Source organism: Danio rerio, chromosome 18, assembly GCF_052040795.2.
Source record: "Danio rerio strain M-AB ecotype USA chromosome 18, GRCz13ab, whole genome shotgun sequence".
Lineage (NCBI taxonomy): Eukaryota > Metazoa > Chordata > Actinopteri > Cypriniformes > Danionidae > Danio > Danio rerio.
Window position 1 is genome coordinate 23,045,873 of NC_141038.1, and position 24,759 is coordinate 23,070,631.

The 24,759-nt window shown below is 35.1% G+C and overlaps 1 protein-coding gene across 3 annotated transcripts in view; it reads left to right on the plus strand.

Annotated features, from left to right (window-relative positions):
• Positions 1-24,759, plus strand: part of necab2 (N-terminal EF-hand calcium binding protein 2) — a 205,973-nt gene that overhangs the window by 92,418 nt on the left and 88,796 nt on the right. For all 3 annotated transcript variants that reach the window (XR_015514377.1, NM_001328213.1, XM_087292316.1), the window contains 3 exon segments: positions 1,708-1,816; positions 12,086-12,111; positions 12,356-12,453. Coding sequence is in view for 2 of the 3 variants with exons in the window: in NM_001328213.1 (NP_001315142.1) it covers positions 1,708-1,816; positions 12,086-12,111; positions 12,356-12,453 (233 nt within the window). In the remaining variant the exon portion in view is untranslated.

A 24,759-nucleotide genomic window follows, 5' to 3' on the forward strand; every position in this document is an offset into this window, starting at 1 on the left:
TTCATAGAAATCAGTGGAGCCCTAGAAGGTTTTCTAGGGGTGGCCAAAAGATGCCTCACCAAATCTTGGGCTTGCACGCAAAAAAAAAAATAAAATAAAAAATAAAAAAGAATTCAGTGTAATCTTATATTTTTGTTTCTGGTAAATTAAATAATGTGGTTTAAATTAATTTAATTAAATACTCTTGAAATATCGCAATTGCGTACTAAAAAATCGATAAATTCAATAAAATAAGATAAAATAAATTCAATAAAATAAAAAAATCTATATTTTGTTTAAAAAAATTATATATTTTTTTCCAGTTATTTTTCACATTCTTTTTGTACAACATACAGTATATGCCATGTCTAAAAATTAATAACCATTAATGAATGAATTAATAAAACAAACAAATGAACAAAAAGGCATTACTATATACACATGGGCACACTATACTGACTAATAATATAATTTATCCATATTCCTTTTTTAGCCATACTATTATTAATACAGCTTCTTCTATTAATGCACCTTAAGGGAAATATTAAATTGCCATTGGTGTCTATTGAAGGAGTGTGCGTGTGCTGTCAACGACAATCGGTGAGGGCGAGGGGCAGTGAATCAGCTATGTCGGTGACACCAATCAATCCACAAAAATTCAGTGGCTGATATTTATTTATTGAAATATTGTGAACGTGCACAAGTAGGTTTAAATTAATAATATTTACAGCAAAATCATATTGGGGTGGCCACAGGGGTGGCCAGAGTTTACACAAGGATGGCAACATCAACAGCCTGAGGTATCAAGACATTTGTGCTGCCCATTACATTACAAACCACAGGAGAGGGCAAGTTCTTCAGCAGGATAGCGCTCCTCATACTTCAGCCTCCACATTAAAGTTCCTGAAAGCAAAGAAGGTCAAGCTGCTTCAGAAGTGACCAGTCCAGTCACCAGACATGAACAATATTGAGCATGTATGGGATAAGATGGAGGAGGAGGGATTGAAGATGATCTATAGAATCTTGATGAGCTCTAGGAGTCCTGCAAGGTCGCTTTCTTTGCCGTTCCATATGACTATTAATAAGTTATTTGAGTCATTGCAGAGATGTATGGATGCAGTCCTCCAAGCTCATGGGAGTCATACAAAGTATTAATTCTTTTTACTGCACCATGACTTTATATTCTATACTGTACATTATTTCTGTTAAGTGACAAGACTTTTGTCTAAGCAAAGTCAGACCTTACTGTCCTAATTAAATAATTAAAAATCAAGGCATCGTCATATTTTATTTTGGTAAAATAAGTGTAATCCAGAGGCCTTTGCCTTTCATATAAGCCACTTCTGATACCAAATAATTAACTAGAACTCAAGTTATTATTTGTTGATCCTAAAACTTGGATAGGCGACTTTCTTTCTTTCTTTCTTTCTTTCTTTCTTTCTTTCTTTCTTTCTTTCTTTCTTTCTTTCTTTCTTTCTTTCTTTCTTTCTTTCTTTCTTCCTACATTTTTTGATTAATAGACTATAAGCCCCACATACAGTATGTTTATATTTGGTGTTCAGACGTTACAGGTGATGCTGATTGTAATGGTGATGCTGTGACTAATGGCAGCCTGTTGTACCTGTTAAGATGCAGTTACAGAAATACCCCTGATGCTGCTACACAGTCCTGTCTGGTGTAATAAAAATGAGATTGTGCCACTGAAATCTCCTTTGTTTCTCCCTGCAGATGATGGAAAGCTTTCCCTTGATGAGTTCCAGGCTTTCTTCTCCGATGGCACTCTGAACGAAGAGGAGCTGGAAAAGCTGTTTCACACCATTGACTCTGATAACACCAGGTGATTCTACCGACACAAAGTGTTGAATACACAACTAGTCAACAGTGAATGAAAAAAAAAACAACGAAACATTGCTTAAATTGACAGGGTACAGATCAGAATGAAAAAAAAGCATGAGAGTTTGTGTGTAGGCCTGTCATGTATTACTGTGCAATATATTGTCAGAAATTATTGCAGTAAGTGATAGTTTTGATTCACTAATTAAACAACAACAACATAATAAAGCAGACAGCCATAAACACTTTCAATGGACAAAACCTATAAACTTTGACACCAGTGATGTAAAATGTGAATGCAATTATAAAATGGCTTTTAAGAAACACTTCACCTTTTTGGGTTAGGTTTATTTTACAGCTCATCAATTTCTCAACGTTTGAGTTTTACCATCTTTGAGTTTATTCAGCTGATCTCTGTGTCTGGCTGAGGCACTTTTAGCTTAGCTTAGCATAAATCATTGAATTGGATTAGACCATAAGCATCTCGCTCCAAAAAAAAATAAAATAAAAAAAGAGTAATTTTGTTTACAAAGACCAACAGAAATTTCATAATTTTTGCGTTTTGCTAATCCATCTAGTAACTCATTCTGGCTTAATAATCAAGGAACGTTTCTGCTGTAGCATGGCTGCAGCAGAAGCAATGACATTATGCAATGATTTTACCTACAGTTATCTTTAGCTGGGGACTTTTTTCAGGTGATTTCTGCTAAGCTAAACTAAAAGTGCTCCCGTCAGACCCTGAAATCAGCTGAATGGATTCAAAAATGGTAAAACTCCATTCAAAATCCACTCAAAAAGGGGGTTAAATTAAGCCTTTTTTTAAATTCCTTTAACATTATTTGTAAATGTGTGCCTTTTTGCAGTCAGGTAAAGGGTTGCTGACATTAATTTTTATCTAAACACGAAGGGCAATATAGATTGCATCACCGACAATTGAGGTCATGCCTATTGCTCGATATATTGAGCAATACATGGTCAATATATTGATTATAACAGCAGGCATAATTTGCCTGTGTGTGCCTTGCTTATTTTATTATTTTTTTATTTGGGTTACACAGTCAAGTTATATTCAATATTATGAGACTCTAGTCAGTGTCAGTGTCAGATCAAGAATGAGGTGATATTCGCCCTCAGCACAAGCTTCATCTCATGCAAGCTGCTTTGCAAAGCACTGTAATTGTTTCATCAGCTTTGGCACTGTGGTTTTAGAAAACAAATTCTCACCTCATGTTTTCATAATTTATTTCAATTAATCTACTTTAAATGAACGTCTGTGGATAAACAATACATGCATCCCAGATAATGTCATTTTTTTCAAACTTGGAAATGTTTTTGTTGTAATTGCAAATTTTTTTATTTTAATGTTGCAAAGTTTGAAGACACAACTAAAAATGTGTCTGGAATGTGCGTTTTTGGCCACTTTATTAGGTACACCCGTCAAAGTTCAAACTGAGCATCAAAATGGGGAAGAAAAGTGATTTAAGTGACTTTGTTGGTGCCAGATGGGCTGGTCTAAGTATTTTAGAAACTGCTTATCTACTGGGATTTTCACACACAACCGTCTCTAGGGTTTACAGAGAATAGTCCAAAAAGAGAAAATATCTATAAAAAAATATATATATATATGAGCAGCAGTTATGTGGTCCCAAATGCCTTGTTGATGCCAGAGGTCGGAGGAGAATGGCCAGACTGGTTCGAGCTGATAGAAAGACAACAGTAACTCAAATAACCACTCGTTACAATCGAGGTATGCAGAAGAGCGTCTCTGAACGCTCACAACACATCGTACCTTGAGGCAGATGGGCTACAGCAGCAGAAGACTACACCAGGTACCACTCTTGTCAGCTAAGAAAAGGAAACTGAGGCTACAGTTCACACAGGCCAACCAAATTTAAACAATAGAAGATTGGAAAAACATTGCCTGGTCTGATAAGTCTAGTAGGATCAGAATTTGTCATCAACAACATGAAAGCATGGATCCATCCTGTTGTGTATCAAGAGTTCAGGCTGGTGGTGGTGTTGTAATGGTGTGGAGGATATTTTTCTGGCACACTTTTGGCCTTTTAGTACCAATATAGCATCAACACCACAGCCTACCCTAGTACTGTTGCTGACCATGTCCATCCTTTCATCTGATGGCTACTTGCAGCAGGATAATGCGCCATGTCATAAAGCACAAATCATCTCAGACAGGTTTCTTGAACATGACAGTGAGTTCACTGTACTCAAATGGCCTCCACAGTCACCAGTTCTTAATCCAATAGAGCACCTTTGGAGATGGAGTCTCACCATGGAGATTCGCATCATGGATGTGCAGCCAACAAGTCTGCAGCCTCTGCATGATGCTATCATGTTAACATGGACCAAAATCTCTGAAGAATATTTCCAGTACCTGGTTGAATCTATGCCACAAAGGATTAAGGCAGTTCTAAAGGTAAAAGGGTGTCCAACCCGGTACTAGTACCTAATAAAGTGGCTGGTGAGTGTATAATGTTTAAGATGTTATTTTAATAAGTAAAATGATTCATGCATATATAGTGTAAGTATATATGACATAAATTAATATATAAACAAACAAATTCACTATTTTACAAAATCTGGCATTGAAATATCATGTTTTAAGCTTGCAGAAGTCTGATTCAGGGTAATAAAAATCAATTATAAACATAAAAATATCTGTAGTTGGTGAAACTGCTGCATCATTTTTGAAGATTGTTGGTTTTTCTTTGTAAGCAGTGTCTTCAGGTCTTGGATCCAAATTTAACTCATTATATTTAATGGCTTCTCAAGAACCATGCACAAAAAATGAGGCAGAATTCTTTTCTGACAGACATAATGAAGGGTAATGGATGGCAAGAAAAGGGAAAAACAAAACGACAGTGACTGATGAGGGATAATGAAGTGATGAGGGGATCAGTAATGGGACAAAGCCATTTAGAGCACCTTGTAGATTTGCTTCTCCTGGCAAAAACATATCCATTCTGTCTCTCTCTCTCTCTCTCTCAAAAGTTTTGTGTTTTGAAAGTGTCTTACCATCATCGTGAGTACATCTGTCTCATCTAAAGCCAGATCTCCATCTCTTTCTCTCTGTTCTTCATTCATCCCCCACACACACACAGTCTCTCAGTGTTTGTGTGTATAGGTGTGTGTGAGCTGCTCTCTGGAGGCCGAGCAGCTCCTGTGTGTGTGTGTTGTCTTTAATCACATTTCAGAATGAATTATGTAAAAAAGCAGGAGAAGTCTGCAGCTGCTAGGATGCGGTCGCTGATCTGCAGGTCCAACACAGCCTTCTCTCTAAATAATGAAGCAGCAGAGCCCATAAGGACTGGTGCAGAGAAAGGGATGGAGACAAGAGGGCTGGATGATGAGATGGGGGAGGCTGCTAGAGGAGACACTGGGTGGGGGAGATGGGTGAAGATCCAGCCAAGGAAGAAATATGAGAACTGCATGCATGTCATCTTTTTATGCATCTTTCTCATTTGCACCCATGTCTTTGGAGTTGAGATGTGTGATATGAGAAACATACATCTTGTATTTTTGTTTGTATTTTATTTATTTGAATATGTCATGCTGATAAAACACACATACGCACGCACGCACGCACGCAAACACACACACACACACACACACACACACACACACACACACACACACACACACACACACACACACACACACACACACACACTTGCATGTTGGTTTTTCATGTTTTATGGGGACTTTCTATAGATTTTTTTTTTATACTGTTGACTGTATATTTCGTTCTTTTACCCCAACATTTTAAGGATTCTTCATTCTTGATGGGTTATTCTGTACAATTAATGAGTCAAATAAAAAATGACCAACACAGGCTCATTCTGAAATTTTAGCCCTGTATACATTTCTGGAGATTGTGAAATATGTAGCCAGAAGTATGTATGGCTGCATTTTGTCGTTAAAATGAACGCTACAGGGCGGAATGATGGCATTTCTTTTCACACTTACCAGATGACTGCTTATCTCCTTATGAACGGCTTTTCTACTGTTACCAGTTTGTCCAGTCAGCTTAGCATGTATGTTGGCGGCCTGGAAAACAGACCACCATGACAAGGTTCTAGTCCAGCTAAGAATGGTTTCAGAAAGCAGCTAAGACAAAAACAGAAGCCAAAAAGTAAAATAAACAAATAAATAACAGAGTGAGAATGTGGTAAAAGTGGTAAAAATCAGGTGAGGGCTTTTCTTTTCTGGATTGCTTTTAAAAAAACTGTCGGCTGGGTTCGGAAGTGGGTGAGCAGGTCAATCGATGCTTTTGAAAACACTATTGGTTGGGTTTAGAGAAGGAGGAGTGTGGGTCATTTAGTCTGTCGACAGCTGCCTCTGGTGGGTTTACTTGAGAACAGCAGGCGGGAATGGCACTCGCGAGAGAAATTTGAGTTGTAAAATAGCATACACAGCGCCCTCTGGTGGATTTGCAAAAACAAATACTGCAAAAATCGTAGCTTCTGGGACATCTTTGGTGCTCTCCAGAAATGTATATAGGAATATATTTTCAGAATGAGCCTGGGTTGCAACTGACTGCTATTGCTGCACTAAAATTATTATTTACTTATTTAAAATAATAAAACAACAAACTTCTTGAGATTTTATTGGGACAACCTAATTGTTTTATGTTCAATCCACTTAAATGTGTGTTTAACTTAATTGAATTGTGTTGGGACAACATGAATGAATTGTGTGGAACCCTGCATTTTTAAGGTACATGCTTGTGAAGACATTTGGTCCCTATAATGGGATGAAGGGCCACATAAATCTAGCGGCTGCAGATCGTTGATAAACACACACATGTCACACTTCTTTAAGAATAGCGAAAACAGATGAATCCAATTGCAAGTGATTTATTGTCCGGAGGTAATATACAGTACGCACAGTCAATATAATTAAACAAGGAGAAAATATTGATTGAAGTAATCGTAGGCGGTAAACACAGAAGTCAGACAGGGAAACAAAATCGAACCAGAATCCAGAGACAGGTCCACGCCAGTCCTAAACAAGAGACAGATACGTGAACAACTAAACGAACTGACAAGGAGACATAGGGCCACCACCCAGATATAGTCGCAATAACAAGCTACAGCTGGCAGGCTAATCAGAACTTCTGATGATGCCAAAACACTTGACCAAAACAACACAGACACAATAACACATGCAGGAGGGAACCAAAACAAACAATCAGGCGAGCGCACAAACCCACAACCGTGACAGCACCTTCACCTGAACTACAATTCTGTCACTATATGAACTACAAATCCCATCACGCATAACACACACACCTGTTCCGGTTCTTTGTTGATTACACGCATGCACACACACACACATACGGCTGGGAGCTTCTCATGAACTGATTAGATAGACTTCATAAACAGTACACACACTTTAGTGCGTTTTGCCGTCCTGTGTATTGACCTTAGCTTTGTTTGTTTGTTTTACGTTGTTTGCTGCCCGGATCAGTCACTTTTCTCTTAATCATTCTTATGGATTTTTTCTAACCGATGATCATTGCCTTTCTGATATCTCTTAATAAATCTTGAATTTGGGTCCGCAACTTTGTTGTCAGTGTCCCTCACATGACAGTAACATCACATAAAGTGTTTTTTAAGGCGACTCGTACAGACTGTGATCAAACACTCTAAGCGGTGGCCTACTCAGGAAGCAGTTGGGGATTTGGTGCTTTGCCCAAGGGTCTCATCTCAGCATGGGTGCTGAGGGTGTAATGCTTGGTTTACACCAAAATCCGAATCAAAGGGCCTGTGAAGTAATTCAAAATATGCATTTTTATTCTATGTTTGATGTAATTTTAACTTGAACACAATGAGAGGGTGGGACATAGTGTAGCTCCTCCCCCAAAAAACAGCCATTGTTTTATCACTGCTCTGCCAGTGAGAGTGGTTGAGCTCCAGTGCATCAAATGAAAAGCAAATAAGAAGCGTCATGAAGGGGGCGGGGCATGTCAGATACTAGCGAGCATTGGACTGGTTATGATGTGATGAGAAACTAAAGTATGTGGTGATGTGAATAAAACTATTGTTTCATTTAGGCAGAAGTGACAAACTACAAGCTTTACATGTTTATATCAGTTTTATATCTTTTGAATGTGAATTTTGTCATTTTAGAGCACACTAGCTTATAGATATTCTAAGAAATTAATAATACTGATACTAACATCTAAAAACTTTATTTTAATTCCATGGGACCTTTAAGTGTTGTTATAGTAGGTAGGTTACATATCACATATTGTATAACATAAATGCAAGCACGCAAATACAAATTTATTTAGTTTTCTTGTAGTGAAAATGACACGGAATTAGCAAAATAATTCAACTTTAGCAAAAAATTCTCTTGAGGCGAAAAACATCCTGTGAGTAAACTAGAGCAAGTGACACAGTGTTTTTCATTTGGTGTGAACGCAACATAAGTGAGTGCTGGTTATTCACTCACCCCACTAAGGGCCTACTCACACTATGCTATCCGAACTGTGCCCAGGCCCGTTTCCCGAATCGTTTGAGAAGTGTGAGTGCGCAGAATCGGGCTCAGGCACAGTTCACTTGGCCGTCCCTGGCCTGGTCGGAAGAGGTGGGCCTGAGCGCGGTTCACTTGGGCTTTGGCGCGGTACGTTTGTAGTGTGAGTGCAAAACATGCCAAAACCCGAAACTGAAAGCCATACGTGACTTTAGGGACATTCCTGCAGCACGAGGGCTTTATGATTTTTTATGAGCATCAAAAGTGGCTGATCTGTTTGGCGAAATATCTGACTGCATGTCACCGCATCCCTAAGGACTGTTTGGCGAAATATTTGACTGCATGTCACTGCATATCAAACGACTAAAACTATATAACTATAGAAATCTCCTCTGTGCTGAGCGAGAGCGCTTACTGGGCATCGATGACGTAAGCGTGCCCAGGCCCGATTGTAGTGTGAGTGCGGGCCATCGGGGGAGATGGGAGGAGGGACAAGCGTGCTTTGGCCCGGTTTGTGGCAACTGTACATAGTGTGAGTACGGCCTAACAGTACCTGGATGCGAATCTGCGAACTTTGAATCCCGTTCAAACTCTCTAACCGTCAAAGCTGCTCCAAAAAGTGCCTCACAAACCAATTTTTTTTCAGTTGAGACTATGACAAGCTAAAGCTAAGCTTATTAACGCCCAAAGTATTTTATGTATATGTTAACAAATGTGCACATTCTTAAATTAAAGTATACATCATTTGATAAACTGCATGAAGCTAGAAAGATTCATCCTTGTCAAGTGGCTGTGCTTTTTCTATCCCAAAGTTATGAGATGAATGTGTCCTTGTACTTGTTTAGATTGCACTCATGGACATATTTTATTCCTCTTACATAAGCACTCATCACAATGAGTACAGAACAATAGATGCATGTTGCTCATTTACACCATTTCATTTAGACAGTCATGTTTTCTCTACTGTCCTCCATTTATGTGAATGTCACGCTGATGTTTACAAACATTACTACAGCAGCATTCTAACCACATGCAGCTATCATAGAAATCTATATTTTAGTTATTTATCCTCCAGTCAAGTAAACTTGTTTACTTTAAAATATAATTGGTCAAATATCAAGCCATCCATAATTGCTTATTAAATCAATGTTAATTAAGTTAAATGTTATTTCTGTTTGCAAATCATTGTATTTCTCAATTTTTCTTGTTTCTTTATAGATAATGATATTCAACTAGAAAAAAAAATATATCATGGGAAAAAGACATGTTGATTGTGTAAAATAATAACAGTATTATTCAAATGAATACCAGTAGGTAATAATGTTAATTACTGTCAATTATCTCAGATGTGCCCTTGATAATGAATTAAGAGGTGCAAGCATGACTGTGAACATTTTTTGGTGAATTTAATGCCTTAACAGAAATTACTACCAAACAATTTAATGGCTAAAATATGTTAGTTAATTCATGTTTAGTGCACTGTCATTATTGTCTAAGTGTGTACTTTCTTGGATGTTTGATTTGGCTTTGTTTGTTTGGATAAATTAGAATAATCTAGTTAGTTTTACTTTAGATTTTAGTTGTTTTACATTAGACGTATTCAGTGAAGCTTTGTTGCTTATAGAAAGCAGAGTATTTTACCTGAGGTAACAAGATAACTTTAAATGAACTAAATTTTTAATATACATTAATCAAAGCTAAATTAAGACATTATACCAAACAAAGTCTATTTTATATTATATTGTATAATGTTGATTTAAATTGTATATATATCAAACGTCTTTTGAATATTGGGGGTGCAACAATGGAATAAGTGCATTTTCTCAATATTAAAAGTATTTCAAATGTGACGATATGCTATTTTTTTAAGCCAAAGGATAATTGTTAGATGATTAATCCACCCCACAAAATGAAATGTTAGAAATAAAGGCACTTATGAAGATGATCTTATTGCGTGTATAGCTTTTTTAGCTAGTGCTCGCTGCTCCGCATAATTGAGTGCACCCCATTTGAAAATAGATATTTTAAACATTTCTCAGTGAATATAGGCAATGTATTTTGGTGTATTTAAACTAAACAGATTTATTTAACAGATATATTTATTAAAATTATGTTTTAGTCGCCAAACATATTTAGAAATTGAAAGATAATACAATTAAATTCAAGCAAAAAATTGCAAAAAAAAAAAAAAACAACCTACAAATTTTCAACAAAATTTTTCACTTTTTTTTTTTTGCTTCTCTTGATTTTTCCTCTTTTTAAATTTGTATTTAATATTTTTCTAACATATATATTATTATATTATCTATAATATATTTGGCTGTACTAGTTTTTAGACCATAATCATCAGTTATTTTGTTAGATAAGCTCCAGATTTGGCTTCAGTACTGACTAATCTAATGTATCCACAAATATAATATTGTATATAGCTTCCTATTAAAGTGTGAATTTAAAAGATAGATTTGTGAGGGGTGTATAAGCTGATAGCTTATTTAGCACAGTGTTAATGGATATAGATGGGATATACCACAAACAAAAAGACTTGTATTATACACAACAATTCTACTCATCTCTTCTGTCCTCTTCTAAGATGGACATACTGTACTCTTTATTTGACAGGACAAGCACTAAGAGCTCAGTGCCATTCAAAAAAGGCTGGATTGTTAGCCATGTTCACTCTCTGTGCCCATCGTTCGCCTGTAAATGTCATTCTGTACTGTATATTTTCTTTGTGCCTCCCTCTGCTGATGACACCTTCATTTTACCAAGTGAGGGAAAGCATAAAGAGCTGAAAAGTGCAAGAGCAGAAAGAGATGGAGAAAGATGGGACAAATCTCTGAAAGGGCAACAGGAGGAGCTAACATTATATGCTAAAACTTGATAGATGTAAACTAAAAAATATGAAAATTTATATCAAAAGAACTGGCAGCAGTGCAAATTACAAAGCACATTATCATATTATAACACTTGAGCTCATATTTGAGATCATGTTTGGAAAAAAATGTTGATTTTTAAATGAATAGTTCATGCACAAAGCTAAATTCATGCACCATTTACTCATCCTCAAGTGATTATAAAAATTTTAGAGTTTTTTTATTTTATTTGATTACAAAATAAGATTTTTTGAATAATGTTGGAAACCATTGGCTTTCATGGATATGCTATAGTCGTTGATGGCTACCAGTTTCCAATATTGTTCAAATTATCTTAAATAGATTTCAGCACAATTCATTCATGTTGTCACAACACAAATCGATTAAGTTAATGTAACAAATGTAAGTGGATTAAACATAAAACTATTAAGTTTCCCAAAAAATCTCCAGAATTTGGTTGTTTTAGCTCATTTTAAATAAGTAATTTGAACAATCAGCAAAAATCAGTTTTTGAGTGTAGTTTGTAATACATAAATGACAAGATTTTCATCTCTGAGCAAACTATACATCAGAAATCACTTTAAAATAACCCGTATATGCTTCTTTTCATTCATGAAGACCAGATCAATGTTAAACAGGCTGATTTATTAATGTTCTTGAAGCTGATGGCTTTGAGGGATTCTGTGGTTCTGGTTCACATAGCACAATTTCTAAAGGTTTATTTTGTATTGTCTTGAGGATCCATGTAAATAGATGATAAGACAGAGATCCTGTATGCACGCTGTTGTAAGACACAGATGTAATGTGTGAGTTGTGATGGGTTTTCCCTTGTTTCTTATGCCTTTCTTCTCCTGCCTCTTCTTTCCTGTCTTTCTGTACGCTGTCCATTTCCTGTGATGTGTTAGTAATGTTGACACCAAGGAACTGTGCGGTGAGTATCAGAAAAAAATATCTGTTCACTTGTTTTACAGGATGTTTTTTTTTATTTTTATTTTTTTTATAGATTTTGTCTTTTCTGTACTGATGTTTGTACCAGGCTTTTTGGGGAGGATTTGATTTTTCTGTTGGAGCTTTTTTTTTTGCCAGTATAACTTCCATATTTTCAGTTTTCAAAGCTTGTGAAATCGCAGAATTTATATTGCTTGATAATGTCCTTTTTCATTTCTGTTTATCAGACTACTTTGCCAACCACATGGGGGATTATGAAGGAGTGCTGGCCTCCTTAGAGACACTCAACCTGGCCATTCTCAAAGCCATGGACTTCACCAAGAAGGTTAGTGTGCAAAAACTAAAACAGGGCTTGACATTAAGCCTTGACATGTTTGTGAAGTAAATCAGTTGTACACTTATCTAAGTAAAAAATGTTTTTACGTAAGTATATTTGTGATATTTTTTTTTATTAAGGTATAGGGATTTTTTTGCCTTGAAGGGCAGTTTTAATTAACACACACTGTAAAAGGTGGTACACTTTCAAAAATAAAGGTATGCGAGCTGTCACTGGGGTTTTCAAAAGGTACACATTTGTACTTAATGGGCCATATTGGGAATTCATACATTTATATTATTGCCTAAAAGAGGAACACTTTTGTACGTTTTAGGCACTAATATGCACCTTTGTGATATTAATATGGACCTTTTAAGTACAAATCTGTACCTTTTGAAAGGGTACCACCCCAGTGACAGCTCGCATACCTTTATTTCTGAGACTGTAGTATGAGGATTCGACTACAAAAGAGTGTGTAAACCTGTTGCCTTTAAAGAATAGTTCACCCAAAAAATATAAATATACTTACTATTACTCACCCTTAAGTGGTTTCAAACTTTTCGGAGTTTCTTTATTATGTTAAACACTAAAGTAGATATTTTGAAGAAAGCTGAAAACCTGTAATCATTGACTTTCATAGTATTAGTTTTTTCTTCTAAGGAAGTAAATGGTTACAGGTTGGTTATTTCTTTAAAATATATTTTGTGTTTGACAGAAGAAAGAAAGTTATGAAGAAAAAAGTTTGTAACAATTAAAGAATAAATAAACGATGCCAGAGGGTTCATTTTTTAGTGAGTTATCCCTTTAAAAAAATTAAGTAAATGATGAAATTGAGTTAAGCTCACTTTTTTTTTTAAGTAAACTAAACTTGACATTTTTAAGGCACTGGGTTTTCTCACTTTTAAGTAAATAGGTAATCACTTTTCCAGCACAGAAATTAAATGACATTCTGATATCTTTTCACAGTTATTGAATACCATGTACATTACGAAATTATTCTAAATTATATTTTCAATGTTTTTATCAACTAAATACAAGATGGTTCTTAGGTGGTTAATCTATCTATCGACATTCTTGAAAACAATCACAAAGTAATCACACAGATGTAGCTGATGACCATTTCACTCATGTTGGACATACTGTATGAAATGCAGTGATGCTTTGACGCATACAACTAAATCCCTAGTTGGAGCTGAAAAGTCTTGTTGAGCCAATTTTTGAGTCATTTATTTAAGCATTTCATTCAAATGGCTGATTCATTCAAGAATGAGCAAATCCCTGAATTATTGTTTAAATCATTGAATCATCCGATATAGCCCCCCAGAATTATTAGCCCCTCTGTTTATTTTTTTCCCAATTTCTGTTTAACGGAGTGAATATTTTCTCAACTTATGTCTAAACATAATAGTTTTAATACTCATTTGATCATTACTCAACTGATTTATTTGAACTTTGCCATGATGACAGTGAATAATATTTTACTAGATATTTTTTCAAGACACTTCAATACAGCTTAAAGTGACATTTAAAGGCTTAACTAGGTTAATTAGGCAGATTAGGGTAATTAGTCAAGTTATTGTATACAGATTGTTTGTTCTGTGTAGACTATCAAAACAAAATATAGCGTAAAGGGGCTAATAATAATGATCTTAAAATGTCTTTTAAAACAATTAAAAACTGCTTTTATATAGTCAAAATAAAACAAATAAGACTTTCTCCAGAAGAAAAAATACTGTCAGACATACTGTGAAAATTTCTTTGCTCTGTTAAATATAATTTGGGAAGTATTTAAAAAATACATTCAAATGGGGGCTAATAATTCAACTGTATATATAAACACTAAATCATGTGGACATGCATGATGCATTTGGTGTGATTTTTGTTTGTAACAAATTTTTTAAATGTGGGGCTCTCAATAATAACTACTTGTACATTAAACAGTTGTATAAAATCAATGTGTAATTCAAGAATTCAACAAAGAAGGTCTCTCGTGTGGCATTGCTTATTATACTTAATCTTCACAAACTTTCACATTTTTTATAACACTTGGTTGTGTTTGTTTTGTGATTTCTCCACAAGTCTTTGCCTCAAACAAAACAGGCTGTGTGAGCTTCAACTGATGCGACCTTGTTACTGCCAATACATTATTTATTATCAGTCGCCATTTACACTGAATATAATAAAATCTAAATTATTCTTGCTGAATTTTTTTTTTTACTTCTCATCGCAGGCTGTTTGTCCTATCAGTCAGGAAAAATATCCTTCACTTGCCCCTTAAAAAAATCCACTTGTTCTAGTTTTGTCAATAGAAAATCCCATAAAAACAGCATTCAGAGATTTTTATTAAATCATTGTTCTGGAACTGTAGCTTGGATCAGTCGTGTCTTTGGTTGTCTATAAACAGAACACCATCTCTTATAAGCACACTAGAGTAAATCCTCCTCAGATGAGGAATAGATATTGCGAGAGGAGTGTGAGGCTGTTAATGCAGTCTCTCCTAACCGTCTAAATATAACCTCTCGTTTCAGAGCTTGGCTTGCATATTCTGTTTGTGGTTTTCTTCTCATTAGCAAGCTGGTGCTCAGCACTGCAGATTACTGAACTGTGGCCATTGCAAAAACACGCCTCTCTTTTTCTTTCCGTTTCTAACCGAGTGTGTAATCTGATTTATAGAAGACATTAAAACCTTCTTGCTCCAGCTCATCTCGTATCAGTCTTAAAGTGTATTCCTCCATCCTCTTTGTATTTCGCTCTCTCCCCGCTGGCATGCTGGAGAATGTAATTGATGTTGATAAGGTCCTTGTTAATACCGCAGCTTAGAGATCTTCAATACCTGGCCGAGTGATAGTTGTAAAATATCTGGCCCAGTACAAGCTGAGTTCACCCTTTAAAAATTTATGGCCCATTCGAGGTACAGTTATTAGTGTTTGCTTTGGATGTGATCGCATAAGCTTTATAAAGATGGCTTTTGGGATCCAAGACCCTATTATAGATAATCACTTGCTTTAATGCAGCCGGCTGATTGCGTACAAACCTTCATTGATTTAGGCTAGCAAATTACACTGTGATTCTTCACCGCCACAACATTTGCATTTCTCTACTTCTTTTAGCCACTTGCAACTGTAAATATGAGAGCATAACTTTGCCTTTGAACTGTCCTTTCGCTAATATAATTTTGCTTCTCTTTATTATTTTATTCTGCCCCACCAGAGAAACTGCTGTATATGATTTACTTGCAAATGCAGCAATGTTCTGTTTGTGTCTTTGCATCTTCAGACATGCAATGCCTGTCTGAGCATAATTTACCGTTCAAATGGAGATACAAGCCATTTATCCTATCCATTATGGAGAGAGAAAACTGAACAAAATGGTGTTTTAATCAATTTGCTTTTACAGCTGTCTTGGTTAATCTGTTTATGAGAGAAAATAATTCCTGAATATTCATCAGTAACAATGAAGTAAAGCAATAATTTTGCACAATTAGCCGTGTTTACATTTTCATAGTGGCATTTTGCTTCATGAATCCTGATTAAGTATTGAGATATAATCAACAATTTTATTCAGTTGACAACCTTTAACAGTAAGAAAATGTTACAAATAAAAGCATTTGTTATCTTGACCAACTGTCATTTTCTGAGGACAAATAGCTTTCAATAACGATATTTTATTTTATGTTTGGATAAAAAGTTAGCAGACCTTTATAGAATAAACCTAGAATAGACCTTTATAGAGAGCATAACTTGGCATGGAACTGTCTTTTCGCTAATATCATTTTGCTTCTCTTTATTATCATTTTTTCTGCCCCACCAGAGAATCTGCTTTATATGATTTACTTGCAAATGCAGCAATGTTCTATTTGTGTTTATGCATCTTTAGACATGAGATGCCTGTCTGAGCATAATTTACTGTTCAAAAAGAGATAGACAAGCCATTAATCCAATCCATTAGAGAGAGAGAGAGAGATTAGAGAGAGAGAGTCAAATGAACAAAATAGTCTTTAAATAGATTCGTTTTTATAGCTGTCTTGGTTAATGTGTTCATGAGTAAGCATGTGCCGGTATAAGATTCTGACGTTATGATAGCCTTGGATAAAAATATCACGGTTTCACGGTATTGTGATTACTGCTCAAAAATATGTTCTTTTAAAATGTCTAGGTAAAAAACTGCAAATTTTCCCCTTTGAACACAATATGTTTTATTTTGAGAATCAATTGTAACATTTAGGAACAGTAAACATGTCAGGCTAAATAGTTCAAATGAATCATCAACTTAGGCTGCCTTAATTAGTTTCAAAAACACATATTTATTTACAATTTAAAGAATCCCTATTATGGGTTTTTGAAAATTACCTTCCAACTCAGCTCTAAGTGAAGTGAAAAATCCAGCTAAGACTTAAATCTGAAAGTGTGCCGTGTTTAAAACTATTGATTCAACTATAAAAGAGTCGACTCAGAGTGGTTTAAATTAGTTGCTGCTATAACAAATCTTTAGCCTAGTCGGTGTGACATCAATGCAGAACTTAAGCCCCACCCATTTGTTGTGCACACAGACCTGGGAAAATTGGAACCCCTGTCCCCGCCTACAAACACTGTAGAAAGAAAAAGAAGAAGACAAACAATGTAGTAGATCCCGGATGAATCAAGATCACGCTGAGCTCTAAAGTGTGAGGGAAAGTTAGTGTTATTTTCCCTGCCCAAAGATAAGGCTGTGAAGAGTCAGTGGTTGAAGTTTATCATTGCAAAAATACCTCAGCCTTATAGGCCCCGCCTTGTGCTGTGTTCCTGTCATATTTCTGACGAGTGCTATAGTAATCTACACGCTTAGAACAGGAGATTCGTCTGCCGTTTCTTAAAGTAAGGATCAGAAAAGACTATTGATGTATGTGACTTTGTCAGAGCTTGACAGGAACTTTACAGTACACAGTTCATGGATCAATTTCTTCCTCCATTTCACAAGTGTAATATGTGTGATTAAAATAGTTGCCTCCTTGTTTTCTCTTGCTTGCTAAATATGTATTTAATTTTGTTACTTGTAATTGTTCCATGCGACTTGTACTGTATTTGGTTACCTCTTTCTATTAACATATTGCATCTAAAACCATGTTGAAAACGTGACGCTTGACACTTTGTTTATGGATTTAAATGCATCTGTGAACTCACAATCCTCGGTTTGTTTCAAAATAGTTCAGCTTTTGCCACTGTGTGGATTAATACTGAATGTGTGTCGTTGTTATTACTTAGGAATAAACCAATATGCTGGTGTTAAACTGCACTGCGTTAATGCACTTGTGCATTGGGCTCACACATACACTCTGCACTCTGACTACTTCAAAATAGTTAATAAGTCATGGTGGGCGATTCTCTCTGTCTTGCGCTAAACACAGTTGACCAATCGCAACAGACTGGGTCATCAGACCAATCAGCGCAGATTAGCTTCTTGCTAAGGAGGGGTTTGGGAACGAATGAATTGCTGAACAAATCATATGTGAGTCATTGGGATAATTAGGTAAAAATAAATGCATATTATAAAAAAATTAAAGTGTTTTTTGGCCTTGCATGCATATCAGCCTTCTGTTGGAGACCCCCAAAACCAAAATATGACATTTTATAATGCATAATAGGGGCTCCTTAAAACAACATCTTTGGTTATCATTTCTGCTGGAGATACTGTTGTCCTAAAAAAAAGCACAAAAAAATAAAAATAAATAAAAATCTTAGAAATGGTATAGGAAAAATTTTTGGTGGTTTTAAAATTTTGACTTTCCCAAACTGTGGAATACCTGGAAAACGGTTATTGTCCTATGCCTATTCATGAGAGATAATAATTCATGAATATTCATCAGTAATAATGAATTTTGCTGAATTAATCGTGTTTACATTTTTATAGCAGCATAAATCCTGATTAAATATTGAGATCAGCTTGAATCAGCTATTTTTTTCTGACAACCTTAGGTTTTAACATTGAGATAATGTAACATTCATTTTTCTTCAGCTCAGTCCCTTATTTATCAGGGGTCGCCACAGCAGAATGAACCGCCAACTATTCCGACAAATGTTTTATGCAGCGGATGGCCTTCCAGCTACATCTAAGTACTGGGAAACACCCATACACACTCATTCACATGCACACACACTCATACACTACAGCCAATTTTGTTTACCCAATTCACATATACCACATATCTTTGGACGGTGGGGGAAGCCAGAGCACCTGGAGGAAACCCACACAATCGCAAGAAGGAAATGTATCTAATTTTTGAGGAAAATATTTAAATTTATGTTTGGCCAAAAAGTTAGCAGACCTTAATAGAATAAAAGTCTTATTTTATTTTTTGTTATTGACAATTATTTCTTTTACACTTTAGTTTTTTTTTTTTTTGTATTTATTTTTAGTTGAAGTACTTTATTGTCAATTTACATATACATTGAGACTGGGGGAGAAACCTTCAGATGCCATCGATACATAAATAATTACAAAAATAATAAACATATTTACAATATACACAATTAGTATTTGACAGACACACATCACAAGAAACAGATGTGTAAGAGTATAAACACAGAATGCGTTTCAACCTCAAATAAATATGATAAATATTTCCATGGCAACTATATTAATATGAAACAAAAAAAGTTGCATGTTACATACAGTGCTAGTAGTAAACACAATTAATTAAGAAATACACAAACAACAACAAAGGAGCTCTGTGTGAGGCCAGTAAATGTTTTCCTTTTTGCAAAGTGTATGTACTGTAGATGTGTGTTTTGCATTAATGTGGGTATTAAAGTGAAAGAGATGAGACAAAGTGAGACAGACATTGTCATATACGCAGTAGTGGTAATGTGATACATACCAGATGCTCTGCAAAGTGTTAGCGTAACAGCAACTGTCATATAATATACAGTGAAGCAGCAAAACCACAAGCTGCCTCTCCTTGGATGAAGGTTGCATTGGAATTTACTAGGGCTGAGCAATCATATCCTCTCCGAAGATTCAGAAGATCATCTAGAAATACAGGCTTTTAAAAGCTGCTCACGACTGATCTCATACAGAGTTACTGTGGATTTCACTCTGCCAGCATAAGCATTTCCTGTGAACTGACATGTCATTCTAGACTCACTGCGGTTATGATCTGCTTTGTTCAAAATCAATGACCCATAGTGTGCACTATACCTGATTGAGACACAATTTAAAGTCACATGCCGTACAAGAAAACTGCAAATCACATTGTGCCAGGACACATTTGAAAAATACACACTGCTACTGCATATGCTACCCCCTTACGGTGCCTAAATGTAGATGTATATTTATCTTGGTTGAACAGCTACGTGTGTGTTTACATGTACAGTATATTCTGATTATAAATTAGTATTACAATTGTATTACATTATTAATGCTTTTAACACTAGAACTATCGCCTATGTTCTTAAATTTTGTCCTAAATGGGTGAATATTTCATTGCAACGTTGTCAGGATTTCTTCCTTATTTCTACCTTGAATGCTCATAATGGTCAAATTGACCTTATACAATTTTCTCATGCCTTTGAATATGTGTGCCTCTTTTGCCTAGCAAATTTCTGCTAACAAAAACATAAATTTACCTCCAACATGTCTTTCAAAACAACATTTACATTGTTGTGAAAAAACTTGTGACAAAGTGAGGAATGCACCTTTGCAGGTGACTCCTACATGATTATAAGCTATTCTGCAAAAAGAAACATATGATAAAAATGCAGATGTAGTGGCGCAATGGGTAATGCTGTCGCTTCACAGCAAAAAGGTCGCTAGTTCAAGCCTCGGCTGGGTCAGTTGGAATTTCTGTGTGGAGTTTTCCCCAAACAATTGCGGTACAGGTAAATTGGGTAAACTAAAATTATCCGTAGTGAATGAGTGTGTATGGGTTTTCCAGTGATGGGTTGCAGCTGGAAAGGCATATCCTGCATAAAACATTTGCTGGATAAGTTGGTGGTTCATTCCACTGTGGCGACCCCAGATTATTAAAGGGGCTAAGACGAAAATAAAATAAATTAATGGATGAATGATATATAATAATTATATTAATAATGTTATTACTGTAATGACTTCATAAAATATGTAATATAAAATATATAATATAATCAAATTCAAGTAAATCAAACTTAATTTCAAACTCTAAGTTAAAGCTTTGAATGTAAATATGAAGTGACACAATCAGAACGGTCAGAATGACAGCTACGGCCATTCTAGTAGTTATAGAATTCTGGTAGTTTCAGTGTTAAAGAGTCCTCATGAAATTAAAGAGAAAGTCACACCAAACTTACACTTTATGATTTTAAGCAGGCTCTGCGCAAATGCTCAAATGACCATTCGGTAAGATCCAACCCCTTAATTTGCTTTTGTTGATGATAATATGTCATTGAAGTTGCGTAATCAGATTTATATGAATACATTTTTTAAGTAGCTAAAGTAATGTTGTGTATGATGCGTATACATGGTACTTACTGTAGTTTCAGCTTAAATTTAAATATGTATTTACTCATATCGCTTCCACTAAACCCGATTCAGTATCACTTATAATGAATAAAAAATGTGAAATGCAAACTTATTATATTCTTTGATGAATATAACTCATTATAGTCCACAATCACACTGTATGCGTCTTTGCCTTCTAAAAAGATGAGATGCAAAGCTTTGAAATGTTTGGAAACAACCATTCAGATATCTTCCCACTGAATGCATGTAATCAGATAATTGCAACAATTGGCCGAGCTCTTCTTATTGGTTCACTGCTTTGGATTTTATTTTAATTTTTTTAACGTGACACAACATCTAAAAAACAGCAGTCATGTGCACTGTGCTTCAAAAGACACAAGTGTAATGGTCGTACACCTCTGTCAAATGCATGTTACATTAAAACAATAGAAAAGTAGAGCACTGGAAAGTAAAAATGCATTCTGTGTGAACAGCCCCATATGTTGTTTTTTTTATGTATGGTATTGTTTACTTAATCCAGAAAGGTTTGTTTGAGCTTCACCCCAACCGTAGAGAACGTTGCCCAAAACATTAAAAAAAACTGTCAAACTGTTTCTGTCTTAAAATGACAAAGTGTGAAAACCTTATTGTATTTGATACATTTTGAACACTGAAAGAGCACTATTTGATGGAAAACATTCAAGTGAGAATTAAATATGTCATGAAGGGATACATACTTTATATAAAATATATGAAAATAAATTTAGTGGATTACAAGATTCATTTGGAAGTTGTTTTAAGATTATAATGCATGTGAGAAACCTCATGTCATAGGCAAGAGTCAAAAATCTAGGATCAACACTGTTAATGTACCGCAGGGTGAGATTATATTAATTTACATTTAACCAGTTTAATATGGAGAGGCATTGATAGGCGCAAGCTACAGTAGCCTCCATTAGTGCTGCCTATCTACCTTACCCGAGGCAGAAGCTGTGATTCTGGATAATGATTGCAATTAAATTACCTGATATGAAGTCAACAAAGTTAAAAGCGTTCTTGCTTCAGCTTTCCTTAGAACAGAAGTATACATCCATTTTGATCTTCTGGATATTCAGTTGGATTTTGCTTTGTCTTGTTTTGTCTTTAACGGTTGGATTATAGTACATGCTCTTGGGATACCTGGAATTGTAAGTAACTGTGTTACAATAACCTCAGTTACAATAAACTCGTACACATTTGAAGACAAACCTCCACCCCCCCCCCCCCAAACCTTGAATTATTATTATTTTTTTTTTTAATATTTCACAAGTTATGTTTAACAGAGAAAATACTTTTTCACAGTTTGTCTGATAATATTTTTTCTTCTGGAGAAAGTCTTATTTATTTTATTTCAGCTAGAATAAAAGCAGTTTTAATTTTTTTAGAACCATTTTAAGGTTTTAATTATTAGCCCCTTTAAGCTATATATTTTTTGATTGTCCACAGAACAAACCATAGTTATACAGTAACCTGCCTAATTACCCTAATTTGCCTCGTTAACCTAATTAACATAGTTAAGCCTTTAAATGTTACTTTAAGCTGTATAGAAGTGTCTTGAAAAAGATCTAGTAAAATATTATTTACTGTCATCATGGCAAAGATAAAATAAATCAGTTATTAGAAACGAGTTATTAAAACTATTATGTTTAGAAATGTGTTGAAAAAACCTCTCTGTTAAACAGAAATTGGGAAAAAAATAAACAGGGGGGCTAATAATTCAGCGGGGGATAATAATTTCTGACTTCAACTGTATTTTTTTTTTTTTGAAGCTAAAACAGCATCAAACCAATGAGAGCTTTTGATTCTCAATTTTTTTTTATCGTACTGAAACCTAAAGATACACAAGTTATTGTGCACAAGTTATCTGCGCTCAGTGGGAGGGGCTTATTGACTATTCAGTATCACTCATTACACATCTAAAAACTACTTGAACAGTGTTATATATTTAGCTAACTTATGGATTAGCATTATGATGAATGTTATGAAAAATGCTTAAATACAGAGAAATAAACTAGTGACACGGACCATTTCATTGTGTAGCCATGCCCATGATGTCACCACACCCTATTTCTGGTTAGTTTCTTTTTTTTAGGAAACAAGGAAGTACCAAAGATGCTTTAATATTGTGTTTTATCAGAGTGCATCAGATCAGCAGTAAAACAGAACCCTAAAATGTATTTAGTATCAAAAACAGTGCTGCTTCTTCCTCAGCAATTGTTTCAGCACTCTCCTTTCGCTTACTCGTCTTCATGCTACCATGATAATAAGTGTACTTTAGCTCATTCATGGACATGATCACCCATAGGAGTCCCATAGGATGTAATAAAGACAACAACTTCTGTGATTCCACACTCAGTCACGCTGTCATTTAAGAAGTGTGAGTGCTCTGAATTGGGTTTTGGCATGGTTTACTTGGCCGGCCCTGGCCTGGTTGGAAGAGGTGTGCTTGAGCGCGGTTCACTTGGGCTTTGGCGCGGTACGCTTGTGTGTGTGTAAAACGTGCCTCAGCCCGAAACTGAAAGCGAGACGTGACTTTTAAGGGACTGTTTGATACAGATTTATTAATTATTCTTACTATTCAATGAATGCAAACTGTTGTAGATTATTAAAGGCGCAAACCCCTCACTGCTACTTCAGCAAACCTCCTAATTCCTGCAGCACGAGGAGTTTATGATTGATTGTGAGCGTCAAAAGTGGCTGATCTGTTCGGCAAAATATTTGACTGCGTGTCACTGCATATTGAACGACTTAAACGAAATAACAGTAAGAAACCTTTGACTGAACAGTCACGTTTTAGTGAATTTTAATACTTAAGCTACAGTAATGCATTGCTCATTGGTAGTTAATATTAGTTAATACATTAACTAAACTTGAAAACTGTTACAAACTTGGTAATGTTCAATACATATTTACTTTAAAAAAAGGTGTTTATAAAATAAATTTATAAAAAGTTAACATTTTTGTTCATCAATTAAAATGTAATAGAGTAGTTTCTTCCAAATTAATTTATTTTCCTAAATAAAATAAAAAGTTTGACTAAACAGTCATGTAAGACAGTAATCCAAACTATAACTGCAATTCTTTATTTTATGGCATCTCCAAATCTCAGGGACTTCAAGAGGTCCAGTATTCTGCAGCCAAATTGCTCAAAAATGGTCACAAATATGACCACTTCTGCGATTGTACGTGTCGTCCATTGGCTACCAGTCTATTTTAGGATTGAGTTCAAAATTATTTTATTGGTCTACAAATGTAAACATATGCCGAAGAAATTTGGTGGTTCATTTCACGGTGGCAATCCCTGATAAAGCAGTGAATAACCCAATTAGTATATAATTAGTAATAAAGTCAATTAGTGTCTTCAGATGTTTACACAATCTGCCTACAAATTTCTTAAATATATCCCTTATATAACCCTTCCAGAGGTTTAAGATCTTGTCTTTTACTGGGTTCCGTTCTTCGTACGTGGATTACTCAATTAGCTGGATTTGGTTCTTGACGATTTGACAAGATCCAGGATCGTTTTGTTCTTTAAAACTCATCCGAAAGCTGTTGTCATAGCAACAGTTCTTGTAGCTCAAACCTGCTCGGGCGCAGGGTTTTTTCATATAAACAGGATTAGATCAGCTTATTTCAAGCAAAAGTAATACTGAAAGTATGTACCAAATGCTGATATTTTCTTACAGTAGTAACCTATAGATTGTATACACTTGGTAAAGTAGTTTAAAAAAATTAATATATATATATATATATATATATATATATATATATATATATATATATATATATATATATATATTATATATATTTTATATATATTTTATA